We start from the raw sequence: 27854 nt of genomic DNA on the forward strand, positions 1-27854 counted from the left end.
TGATCAGGAGTCTGTTTTATTACATATCATTAATTTAATAATATAATCATCCTCACTGAGATGTGCAGCAGCAATAAGCCTGATCTGTTACAACCTTATATTGACAATGAACATTAGTTAAGGCATGATTCAAGGAGGCAGATGTGGCAATGCTAGATTTCTAAAGCAGAGTCCATAAAATATGACGCATCATGATTGAACATATAAGCAGAATAAAATTACAAACCACACAAAACGTCTATGATAAATTTCTTAAACCTTACGGAAAAATGCAAATGGCCACTGGACAGATTCAAATTACACTGACATATTAATTGAAACAAAATGACAGCAGTAAAACAAGTTACAGGCTCATGAACACATTTCCTAAGAGTGCTTTTTGCATAAAGAAAGTGCATAGAGGTTAAAATGACAATGGGCTTTAAAGTGATTAATCATCATGTAGAGTGAAAACACAGAAAAAACAGGAATGTTATCGACCATATTTGAACAAAATGTCCTGTAATAATACATTGTACTGCACCTATTGGTAATGCAAATTTAATTTTTTTATTTTTAAGAGTTAATATCTTTAAAAACCTGAGTGGCAAAATAGGTCTGTTCCAGAAAAATAATAATTTATGAAACTATTTGATGATGCTGAGGCTACTTTCATCTGTTGTCACGATCCAAATCAAAATGTATAAAAATCTAGCTAGCTAAAATACAGCTTTAATTTATCTCCATTACACAATCTACATAGCCTGTGAATTCCATCTGAGGAACACAGTAACCAGAGATGAATTACTTTGACAATCACACAGTATGTGGATACTGGACTACTTCTGCTTCATCCACAGTTGTTGTTAGCACCGGGCCGTTCAGCGTTCAGAGCTTTGCCGTGCAGGAGGTCAGTCGGCAGCAAAGGGGCTCAGTAAGTGAGGGGAGTAAGAATGAAGAGGCGATCCTCTTCCTTCCTGATCCACTTCAGCAGTTTGGTGACGGCAGACACCGCCAGGGCCTTGGTCCCCAGTGGACTGAAGCAGAGGTAGAGCTCGAAGCCGCTCGTCACCTGCACAGAAGACAACAGGAAAAGACTTAGGGCTTCATAAAGCCATTCAAATGCAGAACTGAGGATTGCTTTGGCTCAGTTTCAGCATGTAAAAAAACACAAAAAGGAAAACTAGCCTGTTGCATTTTATTTTACATATACAAAGTTCTGTTCTGATCAAGCATATTCAGCGTATAGTTGAACATTATAACAGTAATATTGCAAAAATAATAGGTATAAATCACGTGGTAAAAAGGGGGAAAAATTAAATTTCTTTGATTTCTTTTCGAATCATCTTCAATGATTTGGTCCAGACTTTTTCTTGAGTTTGCCTCACACAACAACAAAGCAGTGGGAAATTCTCATGCTCATATTTTTTTAGAACACAGAAGTCTCTGGAGGAGGGTGGGGTGACGGGTGGTGCAGCATGCAGAGGCAGGATGTCACATATTAAATATGCTGTGGAGATCACGTGATGTTGATTTGAGACGGGCGTCGCCTCTTATCATCGCAAACTGTCCTGACATCTTTGGCGGTGTCTTCTGTTGGTGTGGCACCGCTTTTTCATCCTTAGATATCTTTCTCTTTGTTTTATTTTTTTCTTCATATCCTGCTGTGTTCACACATCGGCTCCTGTGGACTTTGGGCGGACTCTGTACTTGGCAGCCAGGCGGATAAAGACGGCGGAAACTTTGCATGCTCTCACTCGGAGAACTGCATTCACACGGGGAAACTCCGGAGGTTGTGCATATCTGAAAGCTGCTCTTTGATAATTACCTAATTTAATGATAAGTATATGATGAGGATACACAACGTTGAATTTCTCTGATAAATGCCAGTGGGTTTCGTAATGTCAAATCATGTGAAATGTGAGATTTGGAAGAAAATCTGTGCACAGTGTCTTGGAAAAGAGTTTTGACAAACAGAAAAAACATCACATGTCACAATGTCTTACCCATGCCAGCAGGTTCTCAGTTTCACCACAGCGGTAGAAGTAAGAGAGTGGTCTGGTTGGATGATGCAAGCAGCTGTGAAGGTCCTGGTACAAACCCATCAACCTTTCCTGTTCTTCATCAGACTGGTACATCACAGGAAACTCTGGACTAGAGGAAGAGGAGGAAGAGTATAGCATTAAGGGCAACAGCTGAAAATTTGCACTCATACAGATTTCAACTCAAACAGAAGTTTCACCATTAAATGAATTCCACAGACATTCTACCCACCTGGTGTACAGCCCCGAACTCTTTGATTTGTACAGGAAGTGCCTGAGCTCTGGGATGCCAACTTGTGCCACAGAATAACTGGGAGATTTAAGCGCCTCCTTCAGAGCCTGGTAGGCACTGCGCTTACTTAACCTCTCCAGGAACCGCTTCTTGCAGTCAGACATATTAAAAAAGTCCTCTCTTTCTGTTGACACCAAGATGAGGCAGAGCTGGGATGCAGGCTCCAGGTAGGAAATGTGAGCGTGGAAAAATCCAGCAGTGTTAAACTTTGGCAGACAGATGGGCGTCCAGCCTTCACCCTCCCGGAAGGAGGAGGAGGAGCCGACTAGGTTGAAGACCAGGTGCAAGTCTATGTGGTGCAGGAACTGGTCCTTTTTTCTTATCAGCGTAACCAGCTGGTCGCCCGCCAGCAGGATGGAGAAAACTAGGTTGGTGGCTTTGGCGGCCTGCAGGCTCGATGACACCACATCCCTGGCGGAGGTGGCCAGAGGCAGGCAGGTCACAGCGCTGAGCAGCAGGCCGGGGTCCCTGTCCAGCCGAAGCAGCAGGTTGTCAGTGAGATACTCGGAGCCAGCCAGCAGGCGGCGCAGGTCGTAGTTCTGCTTGTGCTGGAAGATGTGGTTGAGCTGAGTGAGCGTGAGCAGGCTGACGATCTGGTAATAGATGTACTGCAGCTCCCGCAGCAGCTCCTTGTCTGACTGGCATGTCCGATACACGCCCACCAGGACCAGGGGACTCTTGCTGAGGAAAACCACTTTACAGCCATCTGACACAAACAGATTTCATTAAATGCATTTCAGACCTATTTATTTTACATATGAAACTTTCCATATGACAAAGGCTACAATCACACTACTACGCTTTCCTTTGAAAACACATCAACTCGGCTACGGTTACGGATGGCGTCCACACTATTTCGGAGTTAGAGCTGCTAAACCGCAGATGTTTAGAAATGCTGCTGGCCTCGTTTTAGTTTGAAAACTACATTAGTAGTTAGTCTGGATGGGCAGAAACAGAGATGTTTGAAAACAATGACGTAGACACTTACAACCGCTTGCTGATTGGGTTGTTTTGGTCAAGACGTAGCCTTCGCTGTTTCACCACGCTCCTATCTGACCCCTTCGAGAAGAAAACAATCCCGTATTACCAGTGTAGAACGCAACGTAGATAATCAGTAACAAGCGTTGCGTACCTGTTTGTCTCAGCTAACAGCTGTTGTGAAGTTAAATTCAGCATTTTACAATAATACAAATGCCTACATGTGTAGGAGGCGTGCTCAGTGTACGGGATATGCGCTTTCAGACGTCTTAGTATGAACGAGGACTAGAACTGATCCGGAACCAAAACACTCATGTGGACAGGGATTTGTTTTAGATCGATTTTCAAATGAAAACATAGTAGTACGGATGTAGCCTATATTCTGACCTGCATGGATTGAGCGGATGATGTTCTTCTCAGCTTCTACGAAGGACACAAGGGCTATCATCACCCCAACGGTGCTGGACAGAGCCTCCTCTGTGCCGTAGCGGGTGTAGATCGGCTTTCCAGCCTCGCTCAGCACAAACACGTGTTTTCTGTGGCTCCTCCACGCCTCACTTGAAACATCCTCCTCCTTAGACCTGCTATCCAATGGAGAGTTGGGTGGCTCCTCTATGTTTTCTTCCCGCACCAGCACCTTGAGCTCCTCCTCTGCATGCTCTCCTTCAGATCTGTCAACTTCATCATCCCTGCGAGCTTCCTTCTCAACCTCTGCATTCAGGTCCTCGAACGACTGTGCGTGGACGAACATTGCACTCTTTTGACCGGCACCTGCATCGATGTAGTGATAAAAGTCCGTCAAGTGTCTGTCAGTATGATGCATGGATATAAAATGAATGAACTATTAAGCATATAAAACCAAAGGTCTGTTGGAGGAAGTTTTTTGTGCTTCTTATCTTTTGGCCTTTTCCGAGAAAAGCTCTTAAACGTAAAAACTTCCCTGACCCATACCACATCCTTCTATCAGGTTTTGGTTTCTGTCCAGTAGTTCTTGCATAATACTGCTGACTAACAAACAAATACACTACAAACATAACATCCTTGGCGGCAGTAAGAAGAGAACAATAACTGGTTGGACTGGCAAATAATTGCCCCACCTCAACTGAGATCACCACACCAAAACACCTGAGAAACTGTTGGCCTGTCTGATAAAGCATGTGAAATCTTATGTGTGCCTTGTTTTGCTTTGAAAGATACTATTGTATACTATGAAACTAAAACAGTAGAGTTTAAGAGGTACATTTGGTAGTTGTTTTTTTTACACTAACTGTAACCACCCGTCCAGAGTCAGCCACAATAGCCCGAAGAAATGAATGACACCTGGTCATGACTCATTTAATTTAGAAAAAGAGAAGAATATAACCACTGTGATAGAAAGTAAGATAACTTGGCCTTAAATGTCCTATTCATGTCCAGATTGAAAAGTGCAAACACAGAAAATGTTACACCATTCTCCTGTCAGAGTTGGATTTGTTGGCACTGGATAAGACAGAAGAGAGCTGCTGCCGACAGGCTGTTACAAAGAACACCAACCTCCCTCTTCAGACGTCAGTCAGTAGACGTCTAATATCACAGCTCTTGCAAGAGATTGCGAGAAGACGAGCTGATTGTTGGTATGAAGAAGCTTTAAAAAACTGATTCTTAAAATCGACAGCCCTGGGAATCTGATCAGTATTTTGTCTCCTCATTGACTTGTGACTATTTGGTTTTCAAAGACTTGCTCAGTATCTGAATATCTGATAGGAAGAAAGAACATTTCTGCCGCAACAAAAAAAGAATGATATGAAATTGGGCAGACTTGTTTAAGATCTTAAAACCTAGTGAAAGAGAAAAATAACCAAACATGTTCATTTGAAATACACATCATTATCTCAATATTCTCACTGTGATGTAGTTTCTCCTTTTGATCGAGCATTTCAGAAGAAGATTTCAACCATCAAAATGCTCAATTGCTTCAAGACCTTTATGCTTATATTCAACTCTGTTCAAAAATGTATACTTTTTTTAATGTTTCCTGCATTTTTATCTCTTGTTCAGATGAATGGTGAGGGAAGGTATTCAACTCTTAAAAAACCTTCGATGTTGGCTTTTCACGACACACATTTTTAGGTTGTTTCAGCAGAAAACATCAGATAAAGATAAAGTAGCTTTATTGTCAATTTCTTAATTGACAATAAATTGACCATTTCTTAAAATGGTCAATAAATAAATTGACCATTTCTTAAAATGGTCAATTTCTTAACATGTTCAAGACATACAAAGAATCGATACAACGTTTCCGTCATCAGCAACCTAGGTAAAAAATTCCAGAGTTTATCCAAGACCACTGACCTGAAACTCACGACAATATGGCTGTTTGAGTGACATTTGAGTGACATTCCTTACACAAACAGAATGTGTATAATCATACTGTCTCTCTCTCTGTCTCGCACATCCAGTACTGACCCTACTTTTGCTTGGTTGTAACAAAGCAAAATGGACAGCTTTTTGGACACTTCTTTTTATCATGAGATTAAAAACAAGTCATTGTGGTTTATACACCCATTTGTTGCCTAGCAACTATTGGTCAGCAGGATGTCTACTTGTTGAATACCATTCACCACCATGAGGGAAGTTGATTACTCTCATACTGTAAGCATGCACGCTCTTGTAATGACACAAAAAAACATAACTGCAGACATCGACCACTGAAAAGATCTTCTGTTCATTTCTTTTTTTTTTGTAAATCATTGTGGATTCAAGCAACAATCACAGATGTTACATTTTAGAGTGTAGTGCCATCAATTCTTTAGTTTTAGTTTTGCATCAATGACACTTTGCAGAAGAGTAATAACTGAGGGTTTATGACGGTGGATCTTATCCATGGACTGATGCATGATCAGCTCCCTCAGAAGGACACTGGCATAGTGTAAACGTTACACTTGTGTACTGTACACATATTGGATGTCTTGTGATATAATCCCATGAGGGATGAGCCATAAAATGGCATGAAACCTCAAAAGAAATGACATGAAACTATTTATTTCATTCCTTTGCTTTTCCAAGTCAAGACATCCACACAGACCTGAAACAATAAAGGTGGTCTACTTCCTCAAAACGTTAGCAGGAGAGTCTATCACCTGCAGCAGTTTTGCAGCAGTGATGTGGGGGGGGGAGGCCCTGATGGGAGTGTTTAAGGACAAGTTACCAGGGGCTGTTTCAGAAAGACATGGGAGATGACACTGAGAGTTTCCGGTTCTCTGATGAGGAGAATGTTGTTGAGAAGGTTCACTGTTTCCACAACAACAAGCCTCAAATCAAGGGACAAGGGACGTTTTTCTTCGCCCTCTACTCCTCTGAATTCTGCCTCTGTGTGCCGTACAGAGGTGCTCGGATGACTTGGTTTACAGAAAGTTAATGGAAAACTCCGAAGGATAGTGCAAAAGCAGCCACTTTCATCTCAATATTGGAAAATCTGACAAAAAGCTTGTTGTGGACATTCAGTAAAACAAGAGGACACCGTGCTGCTTCATTAGGCGTGAGAGTGGAGACAAGTTTCTAGGGCGGCTGCAACTCAACAACAAACTGGACACCACTGAGGCCCTCTGCAGGAAAATACAGAATATGCATTCACACTGACTGGGGAAATTATCGTGAAGGCCGTCTCAAGTCGGACCAAAAATTAATTCGGAAAGCTAGAATGTGTGTTCACTAGTCGCTGATGTCATCTCCTATAAATCAATTTACGCATATTAGCTTTTATTATGAACTCGTCAAATGTTAGTTTTGTCACTTGCAAACTGCATGTCCACCTCTCACAGGGCACCTAAAGAGGTGTCAGTATTGTTGAAACGCTCTGCGCCCAACAAGCAGGTGAGGAAGGCCAGCTCCACCACAAAGAGGAAGCAGCGGGAGAGAAGAGAACGAGAGGGAACTCCTCTGTACACGTTCAGCCACAGACTCAACCAGCCATTAAGTGCTTGGGAGGGCTCTTCTCTGCCATCCGCCATTAGACTCGGGAACAAACACCACAGCACCCAGAACCTACAGCCTCCACTGGCTGAGATTCATAACCACACAATTAACTATCACCACCACAGTCACCACCACAGTATATGGATGTTAATATACAAGCAGGCACCTCAAGAGGCTGGACACAGTACAGAGCATCACATGAGCTCACATCAACTCAGATCATAAATTGCTGTGCATGATGGGCTTTAAAAGCAGAACAGAAGAACTTGTAAGATTATACATGTGTTATACACACATGTACATATATATTGCACATGCATATACACACAAAAGTATTTGATTGTGTAATGTATGGGAGAATGTGGAATGTATAGGTAAGTTTCTTTCTTTGATTCAATGTTCTTTTAACTGCTGTTTCAAGCTGTATTTCCCCATATAAAATTAGCTATTTATCTGGTGTTAATTTGTTCGATCTTAAAAATCTAGTGGATCTGCTGGGATTTGCTTGGTGCTGCAAATGAAGGTGGAAAGTGTCTGCAAGTGGGAGACAACAGGGCCGCCTCACCTGGTTCAGTTCCTTCCACCAGACCTGGAGTGGGGCTGTCCGCCCTCTCAGTGCGGAGGCGGTCCACAGGAGCCAGGGAGCCATTCTCCCAGGATGCTCTCGCCCTCGGGGCTTCACCATCCATCACTGCTGCTGCTTACGGCAGAGACACACACCTGGCAGGACAGACAGATCGAGAGCTGTGGGATCAAAGGTCAACAACTTCACGACTGAGACTGGGATTCAAGGTCAAACTGGTTGTATGGTGCTGTTAAGAGGCGTGAATAATTCAAAGTTTGATGGTCCACAGCACTAATACACTGTATTTTCAGACAAGTTGCAGAACTGAAGCTGATGAGTCTCTTTACTAGTGTCCGCTTAGAAACTAAACCAGTAAAGGTAAGAGCTTCCTGTGAGAGTGAAACTGTTTCTCCTTCACATCGACATCTTTTGTACTTCACGCTTTTTGATTTCATGTTTACACCCTCTGTCTTTTTATAAATCATATAACGATCCTTGTTTCACTCCCTTCAGTCTCAGACACGTCGGCCATGCAGATACAGAACTTTAGAAACAGCCACTATAAATGCCAACTGTAGCACATAATCAACAGTATCTAAAGCTGTGAAGCTAGCTGTCATCCTCGTCTTCACACGGAACTCCTGATAAAATTATTGTAAAGTGTTTACCTTTCATTTCCGGTTCTGTCTACATGAGGTTGGGGAGCTCCACGTTAGCGCAGCTAGCTAACTAGCACATACACAAGACTGAAGCACTACACTAGCTAGTCAACATTAGGTCGGAAGGAGGAATTGTGGGATATGAAGTTCTCTTCCAGAAGATGCCTTTCGAGCGAGGAATAAACGAGCTCATTTGGTTGGAATTAAATAAAAAAAACATTCTAAAGGTATTTTCATCTTTCATGTGCTGTTAGATTAAACTAAGTTCCTTATTTGATGCTGGTGGTGCGTTAGTCTTCATCAATCCACTAAGCTTGTTCATTACCTGAAAGCTTGCTTAAAGGGATTTTTCTTTGCCGTATACTTCCTCACACTTAATGTAAATGTTTGAGATGGAAAATGTATCTTAAAAAAGTGGATATCATTTTGTTCATAAATGTCCCCAATGAAACTGTAATGATTAGAAATACAAGTTTTGCTTTCACTTTACTGTCCTCGCAGTGTCATTTGAAAAACAACTGGGTATGTAGAAGCTGATATGTCGGAGGATTTGTGGCTGCGCCTGAACGCAGCTTCTTGCAGAGCCACAAAAAAAAAACACAGACGAAGAAGTCAGGGGCGGGGCTTGTGTTTAAACGTACGGCGCGGATACGGAAGATCGTATTGTGTTTGTTCAAGCTAGCTGGTTAGCTTCGGCCTCATAGCACAACTTGAACTGGGTTAAACATTGGAATGGCATTCGACAGATACGTGTAGGATGTTTCTCTCCACAACGAAGGACCGTGCAGCATATTAACATCTTCGTTTGGTGAGTATGGTGACGACTGATAGGGTTAAAGTGGCCATTACTCTAAGCTAACGGGACATTCGCGTGTTGTGTAACGATATCGTTGCATGTGTAGCCCAGTGAGTTTATTTCATATTACGAACACATGTGTGGAAAGGATACGTGGATTTGTTTTGCTTGTCTACTCTATTGTTTATTTAACTTTCTTTCTGTAGAGTCAATACAGATACCGACCCTTGCTACTTTAAGATGCCTATCCGAGCACTGTGTACTATCTGCTCCGATTTCTTCGATCACTCCAGAGATGTAGCTGCCATCCACTGCGGACACACTTTCCACTATGAATGGTACAAACAGTCAAATGTTCAACAGCACATCAGCTTCTCTGACACATTTCAACCGCGGCTCACTTTTACCTGTCCTGTGTTTCCTCAGTCTCCTCCAGTGGTTTCAGATAGCCCCGACCAAAACATGTCCACAATGCAGGAAACAGGTACAGTAACTTAAAGTAAATTACAAGTACTAACAAATGAGCCACGTTTATGTTTTCTTCATCAAATAATTATTTCTCAGGTTAAGCCAAAAAAGGAAAGCACAAATAAATAACAACAACGCACTTAAAAGAACAACAAATACAAATAAAACGTATGTAGTAATGAAAGCATCTTAAGAGCGTTTTTGTGTCTGACACATTTGGGTTATCTAACACTTTTTTCCAGACGTTAAAACTAGGTTTGTTTTTGAAGTATCTACATTTATGTATACAAAACATCCCTAATAACAACATACTATAAGGGAGAAAAGTAATATCGTTAATGTGACATCATCTTCTAGAAATCGGTGAGCTACCACTAACCCACACTCCTCCTATTTGCCGGAAAAAAGAAATGCTTACATCTCTGTGCTGTTGTTCTGTGTGTGTGTGTGTGTGCAGGTCAGCACCAGACACATTATCAGCAAGCTGTTCTTTGATGTTGGTGGAGAGGAGGGGGCCCCGGGCGCAGACCCAGAAAGCTTGCAGGTACCCAATTCACAACAACCAAACACTATACCAGTGGAATCAATGCTATTTACCAACAAATAATGTGAGAGAAAGTTTGCAGAGACACATAGATATACAGACCGAGGCCATAGATTTTCAGATTTTGCCGTCACATCATCTGGATGTCATCTCATTGTCTCTCTCCCGTCCTTAGAATGAGCTGGATCGAGTTAAGGTGCTTTTAAGCTCTAAAGGTAAGAAACTAAGCTATACCATGATGGCACCTGATCATTTTGAGTGTAAGGTAGTAGTTAATCTGTCTGCTCAATTTGTAGAGCGAGACTGGCGGGACAAACAGAAGGTGATGGACAGCTTGAAGGACACCGTTGACAAGCACAGGAGAGACCTGGACAGCACGAAGAAAGAGATAATGGAGAAGGACATGCTCTGCTCTGCACTGAGAGTACGCCGTCTGTTCTTCCTAGTTCAAATTCATTCTCTATACTGACTGATGCTGTCTCATGATCTGATTATTTAATCTGTATTATGTTTTGGTCTCTTACAGAAGCAGATGACTTACCTGGAGACACAGCAGAATGATATTCAGGCTGCCAAGGACGAGATCCGCAGACTCAGAACCAAGATGAAAACTTTTGAAAGGTGTCTGCAGTCACATCGTCTAGGGCCATATTTTAATAATCATTGACCTGTGTGAAAATGTTTTAATTGTCTTGAACATTCAATATTGTAAAATCATTATTATTATTCAATTGAATATACAGATACATATATATATATGTATATATATATATATTATTCAATTGAATATATATATATATATATATATATATATATATAAGCAAGAAAAGATTTCAGTGAGCATCCTTTGCAAAGAACTGTCTCTTCTTTCATTCTATAAGAAAGTCCCTGAATACTGGAAACTAACACTGCCATTTTGTCCCTCAGCCTTGATGTGTTGTTACAGGGTCAGAGAACAGAGGTGGAGTCCATGATCACGGATATGGGTGTCAGCCATGCAGCAATGGAGCAGCTCTCAATCTACTGCATCTCACTCAAGAAGTAAATAGTCCAATTGTGTCTATGAAGTCACTAAAACCCATTTCAAACCTTTTATCAACATCTGCCTGAGTGATCCGATCACAAGTGGTCAGCGCTAAGTTCAGGTCTGAATGCACCTGTTCTGAGGTCACATCACTCAGACCACATTGGGACACACAGGGCTACATTCTTCTTGCTGTGAACACGAATCCATCCTGGACCACTTATGAAGGACCGACTACACACCTGACGTCCTCTGACCTACTACACTTTTACAAGGAATCTAACGCATTTTTGAGCTTGTGTGATTTATCTGTGGCCACAGACACAATATAAACACTGACAAACACATAATGACTGATACTTTTCTAAAATTATTAAAGAATATTTCTTGACAGCAACTGCACAATATTCAGTCCCTCCTGACTCCTGTCTCTCGCTTGCACTGACACATACAAGACACACAGTGACATTGAACACATCTGTAAATCCTGACTGGATAAAAACATTCGTTCTACGTGAGCACATGACGTATATTTGTATGTGCCTATAGAGCGGTGAAGTGAGATCGATCACAAGTGACCACAGGAGACGCATTCAGGCCACATTTAAATACCAAGTGTGATACTTTCTTACCACTTGTGATCGCTTCTCTCAGGATCGATGTTGATGCCAGTACTGGGTCGGGCCGAAGTTACAGCTTGTCGTTTACAATTCATCACTTTAGTCTTAATTAATGCACTTTCCCCTGTCATCATTCTCTGTACATTAATCTGCTCCCGTTCCTTTTCAGAGAGTATGATAATCTAAAAGGAAGCCTGAAGTCTTCAAATGACATGTGCGAGAAGCTAAAGAGAGAAGTGCTCTCCTCCAACTGCAAGGTAAATTGATTTGAGTGAGTGACCAATCAGCATCCAGAGGAAGCGACATTAAACCTTACATTTCTAATGTTTTTTCTTCTGTATGATTTCAGTTACAAAAAGCCTCAGTGGGGATGAATCAGTCCAAGAAGGACATGGAGTCTCTGCAGAATGAACTGTCAAATGCAGACAAAGAGATCTCTGTAAGCAAACATGCCCATTCTTCAGTTTTTTTGTTAATAAAAAATAAAATCTTTGTTAATAAATCGACATGTGTCTCTCTCTAGAGTCTGAGGAAGAAGGTGGAGTTTCTTCAGAAGACTCTGAGCACGCCGACCCGGACAAACGAAACCCTGAGTCGGCTCGTCTTCGAAAGGTGCGTGTCGCGCACACACTGGACTGACATCCCCTAACAGTTGTCATGAGTTTTCATGAAAGCAAAGCCATGTGTGATTGTGTTGATGACTTTACCTTTCAGCCCGGCCCCTATGGAGCTGAGGCAGCCCCGCCTTCACCAGCCTGCAGATTGCGATGACATTGACCTCAATATGACCTATGACGTGTCTACACCAGATGATGTTGCCAAGAGGCCGTCGCAGGTCCCGTCTAAGAAGATGCGTCTTGACCCTCCAGTGTAAGTCTTTTGTGACTCATGTGTGTTTCTCTGTTCTGAGGAGGTTGTGGAAGCTGAAGTGAGTGAGTTGTGTGTTTTCTAAACTAAAACTGTCTGTAAAACCTTTTTTTTTTTTTTTTTTTTTTCAGGATGTCCAGACACAAGGAGAAAAGTTTAACTTCAACAAAGGTACTTTTTTGAAAGTGTCTTAACAAGGTCCATTTTAAAATCTAGTATATATTTTTGTGACATTAATATATACTTTTCTGTAACTCAGGCTCAACATGAGGATGCATCCATGGATCTCTTTATGAGGAACTCCCTCCTGTTTAGAAAGAAAACCTTTGGCAGCATGTTGGACCCTCAGAGGAAGCCTGGAGTTGTATGTACAACACAGCCCTCTGCTGAAAATGTTCTAATATGAAATATGTTCTTTTAGTGGTTTGACTAAAGACACCATTTCTCATTTCAGGTGAAAACTGGTTATGATGGATTAGGAGGACGTACTAAATTCATCCAAGCTGTATCCTGCTTTCTGTCTTGTAAATTATTTGTGTTTTAATGGCTGTTCCTCTATTTGAAATAACCCCTGATTAGAGAGTATAGCTTTTTAAACGGTGTTTATGAAGTGCAGTTAATCTATCATTCAACACAAATTAAAAGCCGCTCTAGGTATCTTTTATACCGTGTTGTTTTAGGTTTACTTTTAGGTTAACTACTTAAGCTGCTCAGCAGCGAATGAAATCTCACTTAAATTTCCCTCAGGTTCAATAAAGTCTTTATCTATCTATCAAGCAGCAAACTGATGATGTTGCAACTAGCTGCTTAAACCTGATTGTAGATTTAGCAGCTCAAGAGTCAGATATTTCCCTTTGGAGATGTCGAAGATTGTAATTGAGGTTTATATCTGATGTGTCAGCTGGCAAATAACACATAAATTATAATGTTGCTCCATTTTAATATAAATTAATTTGTGTTATTCTAGCTGAGGAGATTTAAGGTTGCCAGAGAACAGTAACAGATAAAGTGAAAGGCAGATCAGAAAAAAATAACTGCTTTTAACATGTCCGCATCGTTCCTTAACCATCCACTCCACTCCAGTCTCCTCTATCAGAGATCCGCCCTCTGATGAAAGGTAAAAGGAAAAAGGTGACCAGGCCTCTGCCCAGGATTGAAACGTGCCTGACCCTGGACAGCTTCCTGCAGTGAGCGCAAGCTTCTCCTTCCCTCCCGGACAACTTCCTGGTCCTGCTCTGGCACAGATGTATTGTGTGTTAGTCTGAATTTTCTATGTCAAGACTTGAGGCTTCTTTGAGCCTGTTTTTGTAGTTGTATGTCTGTGCCTCAGAGACTAACTTATTTTTGGACCATTCAAAAGTCAGTAGAACAGTACTTGTCCCCGATCATCACACATCTCTATACTGACGTCTGAAAAATGATTTATTACTTTTTCAGACTTATTTAAACTGTCTCCATGAACTCCAACATATAATGTAGTTTTTTTTTTTGTTGTTAAAGGTAGTGCCGGATGAAAACAAAAATAATAAACAATATTTTTTTAATTAAGGTTTGTGTGGGGTCTACAAACAATTCTCTCTTGGCTGTGCTTTTATTCACAAACAGTTCACTGAGGTGTGCGCTCCTGCAGAGGGCAGTACAAACAGTGTTTTCTCACATGAGGACATAAATCCCAGTCCTGCACCATGAGGGGAAATGACCTGCGCATGGTGCTGGCTGTAGTTGAAACGGCTGCACCAGAACAGAGGGTATTCCTCGAGACAAATGTTTGTCAAAACACCTTCAGTAAAAACCTGAGTTGTACATTGTAATCAAGTAACAGAAGGAACACCGCAAAATATAAATGGGTAGATAAAAGGACTGGTCGATTTTAGGAATTACCTCATGCTAAATGTATTAAAATGTTTGCAGAAGTGAGAATTTAGAAAAGCTTTCATGGTACAAAATCAAATACAACCGATGCAGTGAAGCTTTCTGACAAGGTTCCCATGCATGAACACAACAGCAGCTTGTCTGTGAGTGGCATCCTGCCACACAAACTGCCTGATCAGCTTTGCTTGAGAATATGGGGAAATGCCAATCATTGTTTTCCTCTGTGGAAAAGTATTAGTACCTGAAGATAAATATCCTGTTAACAACTTGTGCCTTAATGATCGTAAACGTACACTGTTGTGCTGGAGATTGGATATTGAATAGATCCGCCACAGGTTTGAATCCAGTGATGAATTCTAACCTCTGACAGCAGCTAATCAGAAATAGTTAAAGGATGTGATGGTGCATTTTAGAAGCTACTCACTTCCAGTGCTATCAGAAGAACCCCCTCCCCCCCCCCCCCCCAAAAAAAAATCTTTCAAAAACATTAACATAAAACACACAATCCATGCAGTGCTTTTAGAGAGGACAAACAACACTTCTCCACACACGTACATCTTCCTGTAGGTCAGAGGTCGCTGTTTAAGCTCAACTTCTTTTATCCGAGACAGCATTTTCCAAGTAGAGTTACAATTAAGCGCTCGTGTAATGTTGACTAAAAAGTGGTCAATTCTCAGAGTGAGTGTTTCTGTTTCCTTTTATGCTTCATTCCAGTTTCAGTAGTTCTGAGGAATCTAAGTGTGAAAAGACAACAAGAACTTATTTTGATGGTGTTTCTAGCCATAGCTGCGGGGAGAAGAACGGATGAATCGAGCCAACAGGAGTAGACGCAGATTTTTTCATCAACCAGTACATTGTAGGCCTGTTGCGGGAGATGACGAAACACGGACCCGTGTTGTCTTTGTCTCACTGGGACCTGTCCGGCACGATCTTGGACTCTCCGTTCGGTTTGTCGTTGGACTTCTGGGACAGGTGCGTGGACACGGTGGCCGCTTGCACCACGGCTTTGAAGCTGCGCTTTCTCTTCTGGACGTTCTGCTCCGGGTGGAAGATGATGACGTACACCTTGGGGATGTAGAGCATGCCCAGGGACACGGTGGCGCTCAGGCTCATGGACACCGTCAGTGTGGTGGTCTGGATGAACATCTGCGGCAGAAACACGGCAGGTCAGAGGAACGTTCCGAGCACCCACCCTTGGTTATTACAACCGGACATACTATCAATCATTTCCGGCCAATGACTTCAACCATTCATTGGTGTGCAGTTAATAATTGATTCTCGTCATTATGCAGCTTGAATAAAACACACTTTATGGTTGTCTCATAGCTTGTCGTGAAGCTGTCTTCATGATTTTTTATCTCAAAGCACAGGAGGCAGTGTTTTTCCACTGATGAATGATTTATGACCTGGTATATGTAGTGAGGAAAGGAGGCTCTATTTATGGGCTTTGACCACGTCTTCTCCTCACTGCTCTTCCTCCTATTGCGAGAAAATCCAACTGTAATAATGAGAAGTGAGTTCTCCTGAGATCTGCCTCCCATAAATTATGAACTCATTATTCAAGCAAACTGTACAGGTCATAAATAAATCAAGCCATACATGCCATAAATAAGATATATTTGTGCCATAAATAAGTCATAAATTGTTCAGTATCCTCAGCCGAAGCAGCACATCCTGGTATCTCTCTGGCTGATGTCCGCACATTAAAATTTCTTTAATCGCCTTGCTTTCTGTCGCTCATTCTCATTGACCTCTCGGTTTTTAAAAGGCGCCCTGGTGATTAATGGGGTAGATGGACTGAATTTATGAGCTTTGCCCGAGGCAACACAAGAGACCTGCTCAGAATCAGTGAATGGTTCCTCAATATGAAAATGCAGACACGGAGCAGGTAAATCACCTTCTCCTCTACGTGGGCCCACACATGATGGGAGCAAAAGAGCTGCTGTTTTCACGAGCCAGACAAAAGTTAGAGTTTATATTTAGCTCTTTTTCTATGTAATGATTAATTGAATGGGATGGCTGAATTGGTCTACGAAGGGTCCCTTTTGTCCCTGAGCTCTTCTGACCTCCTTTCTTCTCCTCTCCTTCTTTTTCTTAATTCACTTCACATCCATTTTGAGGCGGTGAAAAGACTTTGAAAGCACCTCAGGCCTTAATTGTTTCTGCCTGACTGATTCATAATACAGTTCTCTATTAGTCAAAGCGTAACTCTATTTTTCTAATATTCCCCCAACAGACTCATACTTAGTGATGGCAGAAAATAGCCCAATAGCTACTTTAAATTCTTAAGTAAAGTGGAAGCGGGATGTCCTGTGAGTACAGCAGGAGCCAAATATGATACGACGGCCAACAATCTCCAATTTCAGAGGGATTCATTTGCTTGAGCTTTACTTTCAGTTTGTCTTATTCATCAGCAGATGCTTCCTTTCAAGCGTAGATGTTCAAACTTCCCATAATCACAAACACTTTCAGGTCAAGGCAAAGAGCTAGGCCTAAGTTTGAAACTGAAGAACAAGCCAGTACAGCTGAGATTATACTTTATAATCTGGGTAAATTACAGCAACAGAACCAGTGATGCCTGTGAAAATGTTGAATTTCCCACCTTCTCAGTCGACTGTGCTGTCCCAAAGAAGATGGGAACGAAAGCCAGCCAGACGATGCAGGTCGTGTACATGGTGAAGCCAATGGGCTTAGCCTCATTGAATGTCTCAGGAACTCCTCTGCTCTTAATGGCATACACCGTGCAGGTGATCATCAGTACGATACTGTAGCTCAGACATAGGATGAGGGACAGGTCGGACATGTCACACTTCAGGACTCCTCGGGCGAACTCTGGGTTTGGAGGCTTCTGCTCCTCGTAGTCGATGATGGTGTGGGGGGGCATCACACCGAACCAGATGAACACGCCAAGTAACTGCAGAGAAAGGAGTGTTAGATAGCTACAAAAGATGTTGGTTCTCTCTGTACCGTGAGATAAGCCCACTTACTTGTACTGAGATGAGTATAAAGGTGATAATTAGCTGAGAGCCGGGGCTGATGAATTTCGGAGGAGTGACCGACTTCTTGCCCTGTTCGAAGATGCGGTAAATCCGGTTGGTCTTGGTGAGCATGGCAGAATAGCTGATGCACATGCCAAGCCCCAACAGCAGCCTGCGGAAAGCGCACACCGCCGTACTGGGCTCAGCTATCATGAGGAAGGTGATGAGGTAGATGAGGAAGATGCCTGTCAGCAACACGTAGCTGAGCTCTCTGCCCGAGGCCCGCACAATAGGCGTGTCGTTAAAGCGTATGAAGGTCACAATGCATCCGGTGGTGGCCAGGATGCCCATGATGGCCAGGAAGACTGGGATGATGGCCCAGGGAGAGCTCCACTCCAGCTTGATAATGGGTGTGTCCCGGCACCCAGTGCGGTTCTTGAAGGGCCTCATGTCAAACGGGCACATGTCACAGGAGAACTCATCCAGAAGGTACTGATAGCCATCGCAGAACTCGCAGTGCCAGCAGCAGGGAACGCCCTTCACCATTTTCTTCCTCTCACCAGACTCGCAGGGGAAACTGCACACTGACTCTGGGATCTTGCGGTCACCACCTGACCACTGCATCTCCTCAGCCTGGAGTGGATGCAAACATGCATTCATTTGTTTGAAGTGAACAAAAAGGCTAAAAACTTCTGCTAAATCAGTGACTTTACAGGAACAGTTTGACATTTGGGAAACAATTCAAATTAAATCTGTCAATTAGAACCTGTAAACTTCTAATGATGTTATAAAAACCAAATTCTGTAGTATTCCAGGTGATTATGTGCCATACTATGTCTTTTAGATTTTGGGAAATGCACTTCTTTGCCTTCTTACTAAGATCTGAGAGGATCAGTACTCCAAATGTGTACATATGCAAACTATGTAGCTAGAGCCATCTTTGCTTTGCATAAACACTGGATGGAAAAAGGCTACCCAGACTCTTAATTTCAGGAAGGTCCATTGTCCAGCCAAGATAAAGTCTGGTACATTATCCTCAACACAATCATTATTTTGTTCGCATTATACACTAACTCACACCATGTTATTTCAAGAGCGTTAGAAGTGTTGGTAGGAAGATTTCGTTACTTCTGGACAGACCTGTTTTAAGTATTTATGGCAAGCTAAACTAACCGACTGCTAGCTCTAGCTACATAGTTAGCCTGAAGACATTTAGCATGGCATAAATCTCATTCTACTGTCTCAAGAAAGTAAATACATACATACCAAATAAAATAAAAAAATAGAAAAGTCTCTTCAACAATAAGTTCAAGTTGAACTCAAATGGACTAAAGAAAATGATTACATTGAGTCGGAGGTGGTTTGTCCATTGACCAATATCCTTGTAGCCGGGGTTGCTGACATTAGACAGTTGGTACTGGAAGATGTCGTACCGACCGGGAGCGTCTCCATTCTCATTGAACATGACTCCAGTTCCTGCGCTGCCTGTTTGATAAAGACAGTTTTAATGACCTTTGCCCAACCAATACAGCAATACACGGAGTCAGAAGAGATCCAAGTTCTCTAAGCTGGATAAACAGCAGGACCCACTCAACACAGCGCTGAACACTTCTTGGGTTTGCTCTCCTCAAACCGGTGCAATCATGTGAAAACTGAGTGCAGGATGCTCTTTAGTGAAGACTCTCCTCCATGCATAGAGTCTTTCAGTGCACTCTGCTCTGTTGCCCTAACGTGATTGAATGTTCCTCTCAGGTCCCTGCAGGCGCTCAATCAGAAAATCTTCCATACAAGCCAAGGTCATTCAGCAAGAGGAGAGCAGTAAATAGGATGCTCTAATAGAACACTTTTTTTCTTTGCCTAACTGTGACTTTTTCTTTTTTTTTTATGAAAGAGGAGGATGAAAAGCAGGAGCCTTGTGTAAAGCAAAGAGCGAGGAGGCAGCCCTAGGGAGGGGATGTGCTTTGAAGAAATGCGCTGTGTTCTGTAGCAAGGTACATTAGTAGAAACATCTCAAAGCCCCCGTCTTTGAGCTGACCTCTGTTCCACTGTTTTCTTTTTAAAATGTGTCGCTTTTGAAACTGTCTGCAGCGAGCGAAAGAGCAGCAGTGGAAAAGCAAAGGTTTGGCCAACACAGATCATCATGTTTGTCGGGAATGGAGAAAAATCACAAAATGAATGCAGAAAGCTCACCGTTGAAGCTGACAGCGTGAATGTATTGAAGGAGCATTTGTCCTTCCACAGGGTCCATCTTCTCGCAGACACCCATGTAGCCAGGGCAGAGGTCTAGGTGCATGCTGTGTAAAGCGTGGGCCATGGCGTACACAGCATCAATCACAAACTGCACCTTGCCCTCCTGTTCGTACTGAGAGTCTTCACTGATTCTTTCCTCCCCTGGCAGACGGTCAAAGTGTCACACAAGGAAAACTTGTTCACACTTAAACTATTGAAATATTCAAAGTCTTCCATGTGTGTTTGTATCATACCTGTACATTTTCTTCTACCAGGTTCATATTTTATACCGGGCCGAGTTAGTTTGCACTTGAAGTCATCCTCCCAGAATTCTGCAAACCAGATGTTTCTCCTGTTGTTTTCCAGGGATCTCGTACTGAAGTACTGGTCAAAGCCTGAAGTGTTTCACAAACCAGAGTCTGTTTGTGTTTCACTGATAATGCTGCACATCCTTCGAAATAACAGCTCACTGACTGATATGGTAGCGTATCAATAATCGTACTGTGCTTAAATGAGAGAAAAAAAATCAAAATTTTGCTAAATGAAATATGGTGACAGATCAATCTTTAGAGCAAGAGTGAAAGTGGCACTATCCTTCACATATCATATCTATCAGTCATTTCCTTTATTTGTTGCACTGGTATTAGACTGATCCATCAACGTCATCTGTCACAGATATTCCAATTGCATCTCGCTGGTTTGAGTTAGATTAAAAAATTTGGTTTTATTATTATTATTTTATCAAGTTGCCTTACCATCGATAGAGGCTCTTTTTGGAAGGATGGTGACAGCGCCCTCTGCCACCTCCTCCAGTTCTTGGATCGGGGAGCTTTTGGCCCCCCAACTGTCAGAGCCGACGAACAGAAAGTGTCCTGTCAGGTTGGCTATTTTGGCAGCCTGCAATACCCGCCTGGAGGAAGACAGAAAACACTTCTTTACACACATTTTCCATTTTACTCCTCTGCTAAGATCCAAGTGTACTCATTATCAAAAAAGTAGACCTGGCAGCCACATATCAAAGTCCTCTTGTGCACATTTGATCTGTCTGTCTGATTTCCTTTGTCTAAGACAGTGTGCGACAGAGCTTGACTCACTTGATGTCATCCTCGTTGGCAAAGATTATCACCCCACGAGCGTTAGAGGTTTCCATCAGTCTCTTGATGATTTTGTCGAACTCCCCAAATCTGGGTTCTCTGGGAATCTTTATGGACTGTGCAATGCACACCCCACCTGTAACAGACACATCAGAAATATATGGGTTTTTCTGCACATTCCTGTTTTCTCACCGCCCAACAAAACAATTATGTTCACAAAAGCTACTGATTACCAAAAGAATGATAAGTGCTATGGTGATATTGAATAAACATATTTTAGGTTTTAATGAAAGAGGGAGATGCAGATGAAGTCTGATAGTCAATCTTAGTACATTAACATGCTGATCTAAGATGCTGAACACATGGTCCAACATTATACCTACTGAGCGTCAGCAACATTATTATGTCCGGAAATGTTAGCCTGCTCAACTACAGCCTTACAGAATAGACAGCATGCAATTGTCATTTATCTATACCAGGAAAATAAGTTATGGATTCATTATTGATAATCTTATTGTGTCTAATGCCAGTCAAGTGGCTTTGTGAGATCTCTATGGCACAGTGGTGCTTGAAGCTAAAGGTTTATTTTAATATTCTTATTGAGATTTTTGAGGATGATTTCAGATAATTGCGTTAGATGAACCTAAATTAAAGTGTTAATTTAATTACTATAACTAATTCTAAGAGGGAAATTGCATCAAATTGAGTTGCATTTAATTCATTCATATTAAAGCATATAACTGAAATCAAAGAGCAAAGATAAGGAGATGACCAAGATTTATCCTCTGGGGACCATGAATGTCTGTACAGAACTCTACACCAATCCTACCAGTAGTTTCTGAGATATTGCTGCCTGGCCCAATGATACGGCTCTACCGTATTAATGTAGCGACTAAAGACAACATGCAGGTACAGTAGTGAACTGTTCTACATTGATAGTTATTGATACACATGGTACACATAATCCCTCATTGTCAGAGCAACTAGATACACAACCTGCTTCTCTGGATATCTGGAGGAAGGCATCTACACCACTCTCTCCGTAGTTGCCCTCGGAGGCCAACGTGGAGACGTAGTTCCAGCCCATGGCTTTGACGATGTCCACCATGGCCTGGGCCTGGTAGGAATCAGGTGGCACCACGCGGGAGAAGAACTCGTATCGGCTTTTGTCGCTCAGCTCCGGAGCCGTGGATGCGTAGCTGATCTGGGGGATCTGAGACACAGAGATGGGTCAGTGGTGATCGGTGGTGAAAGAGTCGGGTCAAGTGGAAAACATGAGCAGCGCTGATTATTAGGCCAATAGTGAATTCAAAGGTAAAAGGAATGACAAGAGGAAGCAGTGGACCGTGTCAGAGGATGATGCACCACATATTCACAGACAAAACCTCAGCAGTGTCTAAATGGAGATCTTCCCCATTAATGCCGACAAGTCAGAGTGCATTAAAATCCCCAAATTGGACTATCATAGAGAGATCATCTCTCGAACAGCCTGCGTTCTCAGTAATTCTCAGAACTGAGTCAACTTCACAGTGCTTGTTTGTGCTGAGAATATAACCAGCGCCACGGTGAAATACAGATGGTAGGAGCCGCGGCTGTAAAAGCATTTGTTTGGAGGGAAAAAATGGATGAGAAGATTAATTTACTGGTGTGCTACTTCTTTAATGACACAGTTTATGTCGACAGTCTCAACCCTGACCCTGTTAATGCCGGTTCCACAGGCATGGCTTAACGTTGGGCCCTCTGGAGGGGATGAGGAGAAAAAGGTAGACACAAGGGGTAGCGAAGGGAGAAGGAGAGAGGAGCGAGAGAACCATTTCACAGATTATCTGGAAGGATTAAAAGGGTTTTAGCCAAATTACGTTAAGCACAGAGGGAGAGACAGAGATCAAGCGACTAGAAAAAGGTTAGTATTTCTCAGCTGTAAGCCATACAATATATTTAATTCTGATTGCTACGTGCAGCTTAAATTTGATGCTCTGTTTCAACCCCATCAAGATCAAATTCACTAGACCTTCTCCAGGTTGCAGAGCACATCTTCAGCCAGAGGGGAACTCTCTCCGACTCAGAGCTCTACCACAGCTGTATAAGTGACCGACACATGCACCAAGAGACACAAGACAACAGCGTTGGTAAAAGTCGGCCTCAGAGAAGTGACTCAAATATTTGCATACAAATTTGTTCTCAACAAGACGACACATAATCCTCTCCAAATTAATCCCTCAGAAGCATCTGCACCGATTCACTCACTAAAATCAATGAGCCGTATCAGTAACACAGGAAGTATCCCGTTGCAGTCCGGTCCTGCTGATATCTACTCACACTCAGTAAGTGAGTGAAGCTGTTCAGGGTGTTTGTGGAGCCGAGCCAGGGACATGACAACGGAGTTCAACACTGACATAACGCACATAATGTACTGAACACTAAAACAATCTTCTGCAAGGGAGCAAATAAAGAGATTGTGACCAGCATGGATTTTACATGCATGTACTTTTACGTATTTCAGGTTCAGGAAAGCTGAATCAACAGCTATTTTTAGTAATTTATTGTCAATATTTCACAACAAACTGTTTGAGAAAATTAGATTTAACTGTAAAATCTGTGTTATTATAACTGGAAAGTTAAATATTGCAATGCATTGAAACAGTGAATTACTCAAATTTAAAGCGAAAATAAGAAATTGCAACTAATAAACATATTTTATTCTCAGTAAATCTATTTGCCTTCTTTGAATAAATGCATGCATCAATAATGCTGTAAAATCTCTATTAAGAAAATAAAATAAAAAGTGCATATTCAATTTGATGTAAAACAGACAAAATTCTAAAATCTTCACATTTTAATTGATTTATAATTTTTCAATAGACTTATTGCTATTTAATAATTTCAACAGTGATTTTTAATTAAAAAAAATCTTTTTAAAAGGAAGTTTAGTCCTCATATTGAATAAGTTAACATATGTAAAAATAAAGACACAAAATTGATTAATTAAGATACATTTAAGGGTACATATTGAATAATACTAGCGCAGAGGTTCTGCTCACTTATTGCGAAGCCAGAGTAATAACAGTGTCAGTGATGGATGCTGAAGCTTCTCCCGCTCTGCTTCAGAGCAGCTGCTCAACGTTCAGCGACCGTCAGTGAAGAGGCATCCGCAGTCCGGAGAGAAGCACATATGGACAGTAGGAGGAAACACACCATTTAGCTAAATCTACTCCACACCGGCCACAAGTTGCTTTTATCCTAGAACCAATGTCATCCCGCTTCCCTGATGCTCTATTTTCAGCCCAGGGTCCTGAGCTGCTGAGAGGGGCTTAGCGGAGGTTGGGATCTATAATTCTGTAGTTAACATCTGCCCTGTATGCAAGTATCTCCTCCTTGAATCCCAACGCAGCATCCTTATATGAAGAACGCTGCAACAAGTCTCATCCTGGCAAGTCGATATACGTTTTTATCTCAAACAAGTTTGGACAATTTGATTGTGTGTTTTCAGGCAGATTTCTGTCCGACTATTTCAGCGAGACGAGGGACATGACATAATATGGGATTTACGCAGACTCATTGTCCTGTGATCGCTGTGAGCAGTGTAATCAATTATCAGAGGTCAATCATCTATTAAAGAAAGATCTGTGTACCGAACACAGAACATGGATCAGCCTGCAGAGGCCACGCACTCACGACAATGGACTCACAAGCCCATGAAATGTAGCTGGCATCGGTGCAGAAACTCATCCAAATTAATCAATCTTTTTAAATGACGCTCGTGTCTGTGCAGCGGCAGCATGATGGGATGTGCAGTGTTATCAGTCCAACCAGAATGAGATGATGTTATTCAATTTGAGGAGTTCTCCTAATTAGGTTTGTATCATTCGTAGCTGCACGGCAATGAAACCTAACCATGTTCATGCTGCAGAAACACTTAATTAATAATAAAATAATGACGGCCAAGGTTCTCATTCATCGTTTGAGAATGGACGTACAGTCAAATCAATAGAGCCTTGTACATGTTCACCTCTACCTTTTAACCAATTTAACAATCACAGATAAGTTCACTCAGAGAAAAGTGAAACTCTGCTTGCTGCAGCAATAAATCCGCTGCGGTCATCTATCTGCGCTCAACTGTTCACCGAAATCACCAAAGCATGTTTCGAACTGATCATACACAATATTATACACACACATTTTTGATAGTTGCACCCACTTTTAAACAATTCCCCTTGATGCCCCGCTGCTACTCAGTGATTCTTAATCTTTTACGGCCACTAATCAGATCCAATGGCATTAGTGTGGATATGAGCTGTTAGCAGTTTCACCAAATGCAATATTTCTTTTTACTTTTCTAAATTATTCAATATGAAGGGTTTTAAAATTCTTCAAAAGCAAAGCAAGCAGAGCTTAAGAAAAAATAAGAATATGAATATGTTTTTTCTTTTACAATCCTTTAATTATCAGATCACTCAGAAATATTGAGGCCACTGGGGGATCCTGAAATGAGGTGAACCAAAGCTGAACTTGTGCACCTCCTCTGTGACTAGATTCAAAATAAGGCTTCAGTGAGGAATACTGGGTTCATGAAAAGGGGAAGTGTATCAGACATGTTGAAAGAAGGCTCACCGAGAACAATCTGAGCACATTGGCCACCATGATGGACACCGCGCTGCCAGATGCCCCGATCACCCCGACCACCCTCTCTGGTTTGGGGATGATGGGGGGCTCTCCGTTCGAGCAGCGAACGTCCGAGGTGTCTTTCTGGATGAGGGCCTGGACAAAGGTGAGAGACTGCTCCAGGGCGTAGGTGTCTCTTGAGCAGGTGTCCAGGATCCGGGCCCCCAGAGTGATGTTGGGCAGCAGGTCTGGGTCGCTGTTGATCTGGTCCAAGGCGTACAGCATGGCCTCCAGTCGGTGGATCCCCTTCTCTCTCTTAACCTCCCCGCAGGGCACCCCGGCAGGCCCTCGGGAATGAATCGGGAACAGACCGCCCAGGGTGATGTCGCCCTCGATTTTGATGGACTGGGGTGTTGGGCCCTGTTGAGCCCACAAGCTGGGGATGGTACCCAGCAGCAGCACCCACAGCAGCCCACTCCACGTCCTGTGTCCACATAGTGAACCCAGCCAGTAGCACTGATGGGAAGAGTGGTCGTCTGATGTCATGATGATGACCAGCAGAGGTACTGACAGCACCAGGCCACTCCCTCTACGTTTGACACCTGCAGGGGACAGTCACAGAGGGGCTTCAGGGTCAACTCATCTTCATCATAATCTATATCTTAGTCTGTGTTTTACTGACAACATGCAATGAATTCTACTTCAACTTTTATCAATATCTCCTTGAAGTTTACCCTGACGAGTTGTAAAGTTTCATCACATGAATGTTTTTTCCCCAATTCTCCCATGTTTACACAATGCGTAAATACATAATATGATATTGTAAGAGCAAACCTGCCAATGGCTCTGTGGCGCCAATGGGGTCCTTTATAAGGTAAAAGAGTGTAGAGATGCTGTGGGACCTCTCATATCTCTATACGTTGCAACTGTAATCTGACATTAGTGAACTAAATCCGAGCTAGGAAAAATAAGAAAATATGAAAAATAAGACACCTAAATGTGTGTGTGTGCCTGAGGAGGTGATCTTGGTCAGCGTGAAGGATGCCACAGAGTTAATAATGGAGGCTTTTATCACAGCGAGCTGAGAGCCAATGATGGAAAACACTATAAATGTTGCAGAAGAGAAAACATCAACTGAACCTTCACAGCATTTCATGCTCCAAAAGCTGCAGCAGGTTAATTATATCTGCATGAGGATCACTGACAAAATCCACAGTAATCAACTGAGCTTAGCAGAATATACAGGGTGAGGATATTTCTAATGTTTCCAGGCAGGATATAGACATGCGGAAATATCTGAATGATAATTTTATTAAAATCTTAGAAATTCATCCAAATATGTAATATGTTTAAGTGGCAATCCATATTTAAGGTGCATTCATACGAGGCTACATCTTTCTATGTTCACACTGGGCTCATGAAGTTTAATTCATTATAATAAGTAGAAAATATTCTCCAAATTCATAAGAGCATCATCTGAATATGAGAAAATCTAAGCTGCATATTCCACAGCTGTTGCAGGGAAAATCTTCCCTCTGGAAAAAACACTGCCGACATTATGCACGTAGAGGAATTACTTCACATAAAGAGACTTCTTACCTGCCCATTCTTCATCGACCAGTCTGGATTTGATCCATCACACGAGCTCCTCCACACAGGCCTCTATTCATGGTTCCAAAAATGTGATTATATATGTAGAGGCAAGGCTCCTCTCTCCTCACCAAAAAGTAAATCCTCTATCATCTCAGACAGCCACTGTGCACTCTCCAAAAGCACCACAACAGCAAAACAATAGTGAAAAAACCCCAGGAGAAGGAGTTGTGAATGACTGACTTTTGAGGCTTTAGGGTAAAGTATCGTGATAGAGTCGGGGGAAAGTGCAGAAAAAGAGCAACATTATAGCAGTGAGATTCTACAAATCACAGCCAAATCCCTTAAAAGCTCTCTCCCTCTCCCTCTCTCTCCCTCTCTCTCCCTCTCTCTCTGTGTGCATCTCTGTCTAGGCACTCCCCCCCTCACTCTCTCTCTTTCTCTCTCTCCCTTTCTCTCTCTCTTTCTCTCTCTCTCTCTCTCTCTCTCTCTCTCTCTCTCTCTCTCTCTCGCTCTCTCTGTTGAACCTTCTCCTCCCTTGCTCTCTCAGTGCACTAATGGCCACAGATTGGGATTATCATGCAGGCGTCTGTGAAGAAAGCACTAGGTGGACTGGCCCATATTATATATTTTTTTTTCCATACGGCTGAACCAAATGCAGAACCCCTCCCTCCCCCTCTGATATGATGGAACTCTGTCAC

At 42.3% G+C, this 27854-nt stretch overlaps 3 protein-coding genes across 5 annotated transcripts; 1 reads left to right on the forward strand and 2 right to left on the reverse strand.

Annotated features, from left to right (window-relative positions):
* mon1a (MON1 secretory trafficking family member A) lies at positions 1-8592 on the reverse strand. Of its 2 annotated transcripts, none has more exons than XM_062395638.1 (6): positions 8479-8592; positions 7811-7965; positions 3679-4062; positions 2254-3019; positions 1986-2133; positions 1-1051 (listed from the first exon to the last, which is right to left on the reverse strand). In XM_062395638.1, exons 2-6 carry the CDS (start codon positions 7932-7934, stop codon positions 911-913), a joined length of 1563 nt encoding a protein of 520 aa, XP_062251622.1. In that variant the 5' UTR covers positions 7935-7965; positions 8479-8592; the 3' UTR covers positions 1-910. The 2 variants fall into 2 exon arrangements, with proteins under 2 accessions (XP_062251622.1, XP_062251628.1); XM_062395644.1 differs by having other exon boundaries at positions 7811-7989; positions 8479-8569.
* Positions 8008-14336, forward strand: traip (TRAF-interacting protein). 2 transcript variants are annotated; one of them, XM_062395663.1, is made up of 16 exons: positions 8008-8188; positions 9472-9603; positions 9692-9749; positions 10191-10277; positions 10453-10492; positions 10574-10701; positions 10804-10898; positions 11205-11318; positions 12091-12178; positions 12271-12360; positions 12445-12533; positions 12636-12791; positions 12920-12959; positions 13048-13152; positions 13243-13293; positions 13872-14336. In XM_062395663.1, the coding sequence occupies exons 2-16, from the start codon at positions 9506-9508 to the stop codon at positions 13977-13979; spliced, it is 1347 nt and encodes a 448-aa protein (XP_062251647.1). In that variant the 5' UTR covers positions 8008-8188; positions 9472-9505; the 3' UTR covers positions 13980-14336. The 2 variants fall into 2 exon arrangements, with proteins under 2 accessions (XP_062251647.1, XP_062251640.1); XM_062395656.1 differs by lacking the exon at positions 8008-8188 and adding an exon at positions 8890-9277.
* grm6b (glutamate receptor, metabotropic 6b) lies at positions 14312-27177 on the reverse strand. Its single transcript, XM_062395627.1, is given in 12 exon segments — positions 14312-15806; positions 17263-17574; positions 17648-18271; positions 18984-19123; positions 19829-20029; positions 20122-20262; positions 20623-20777; positions 20962-21097; positions 21958-22174; positions 25573-26132; positions 26135-26165; positions 27163-27177. Coding segments are annotated over 12 exon segments (2772 nt in total). The 3' UTR covers positions 14312-15566.
* Positions 27178-27854: the final 677 nt, after the last annotated feature.

Source organism: Platichthys flesus, chromosome 2 (assembly GCF_949316205.1).
Source record: "Platichthys flesus chromosome 2, fPlaFle2.1, whole genome shotgun sequence".
NCBI lineage: Eukaryota > Metazoa > Chordata > Actinopteri > Pleuronectiformes > Pleuronectidae > Platichthys > Platichthys flesus.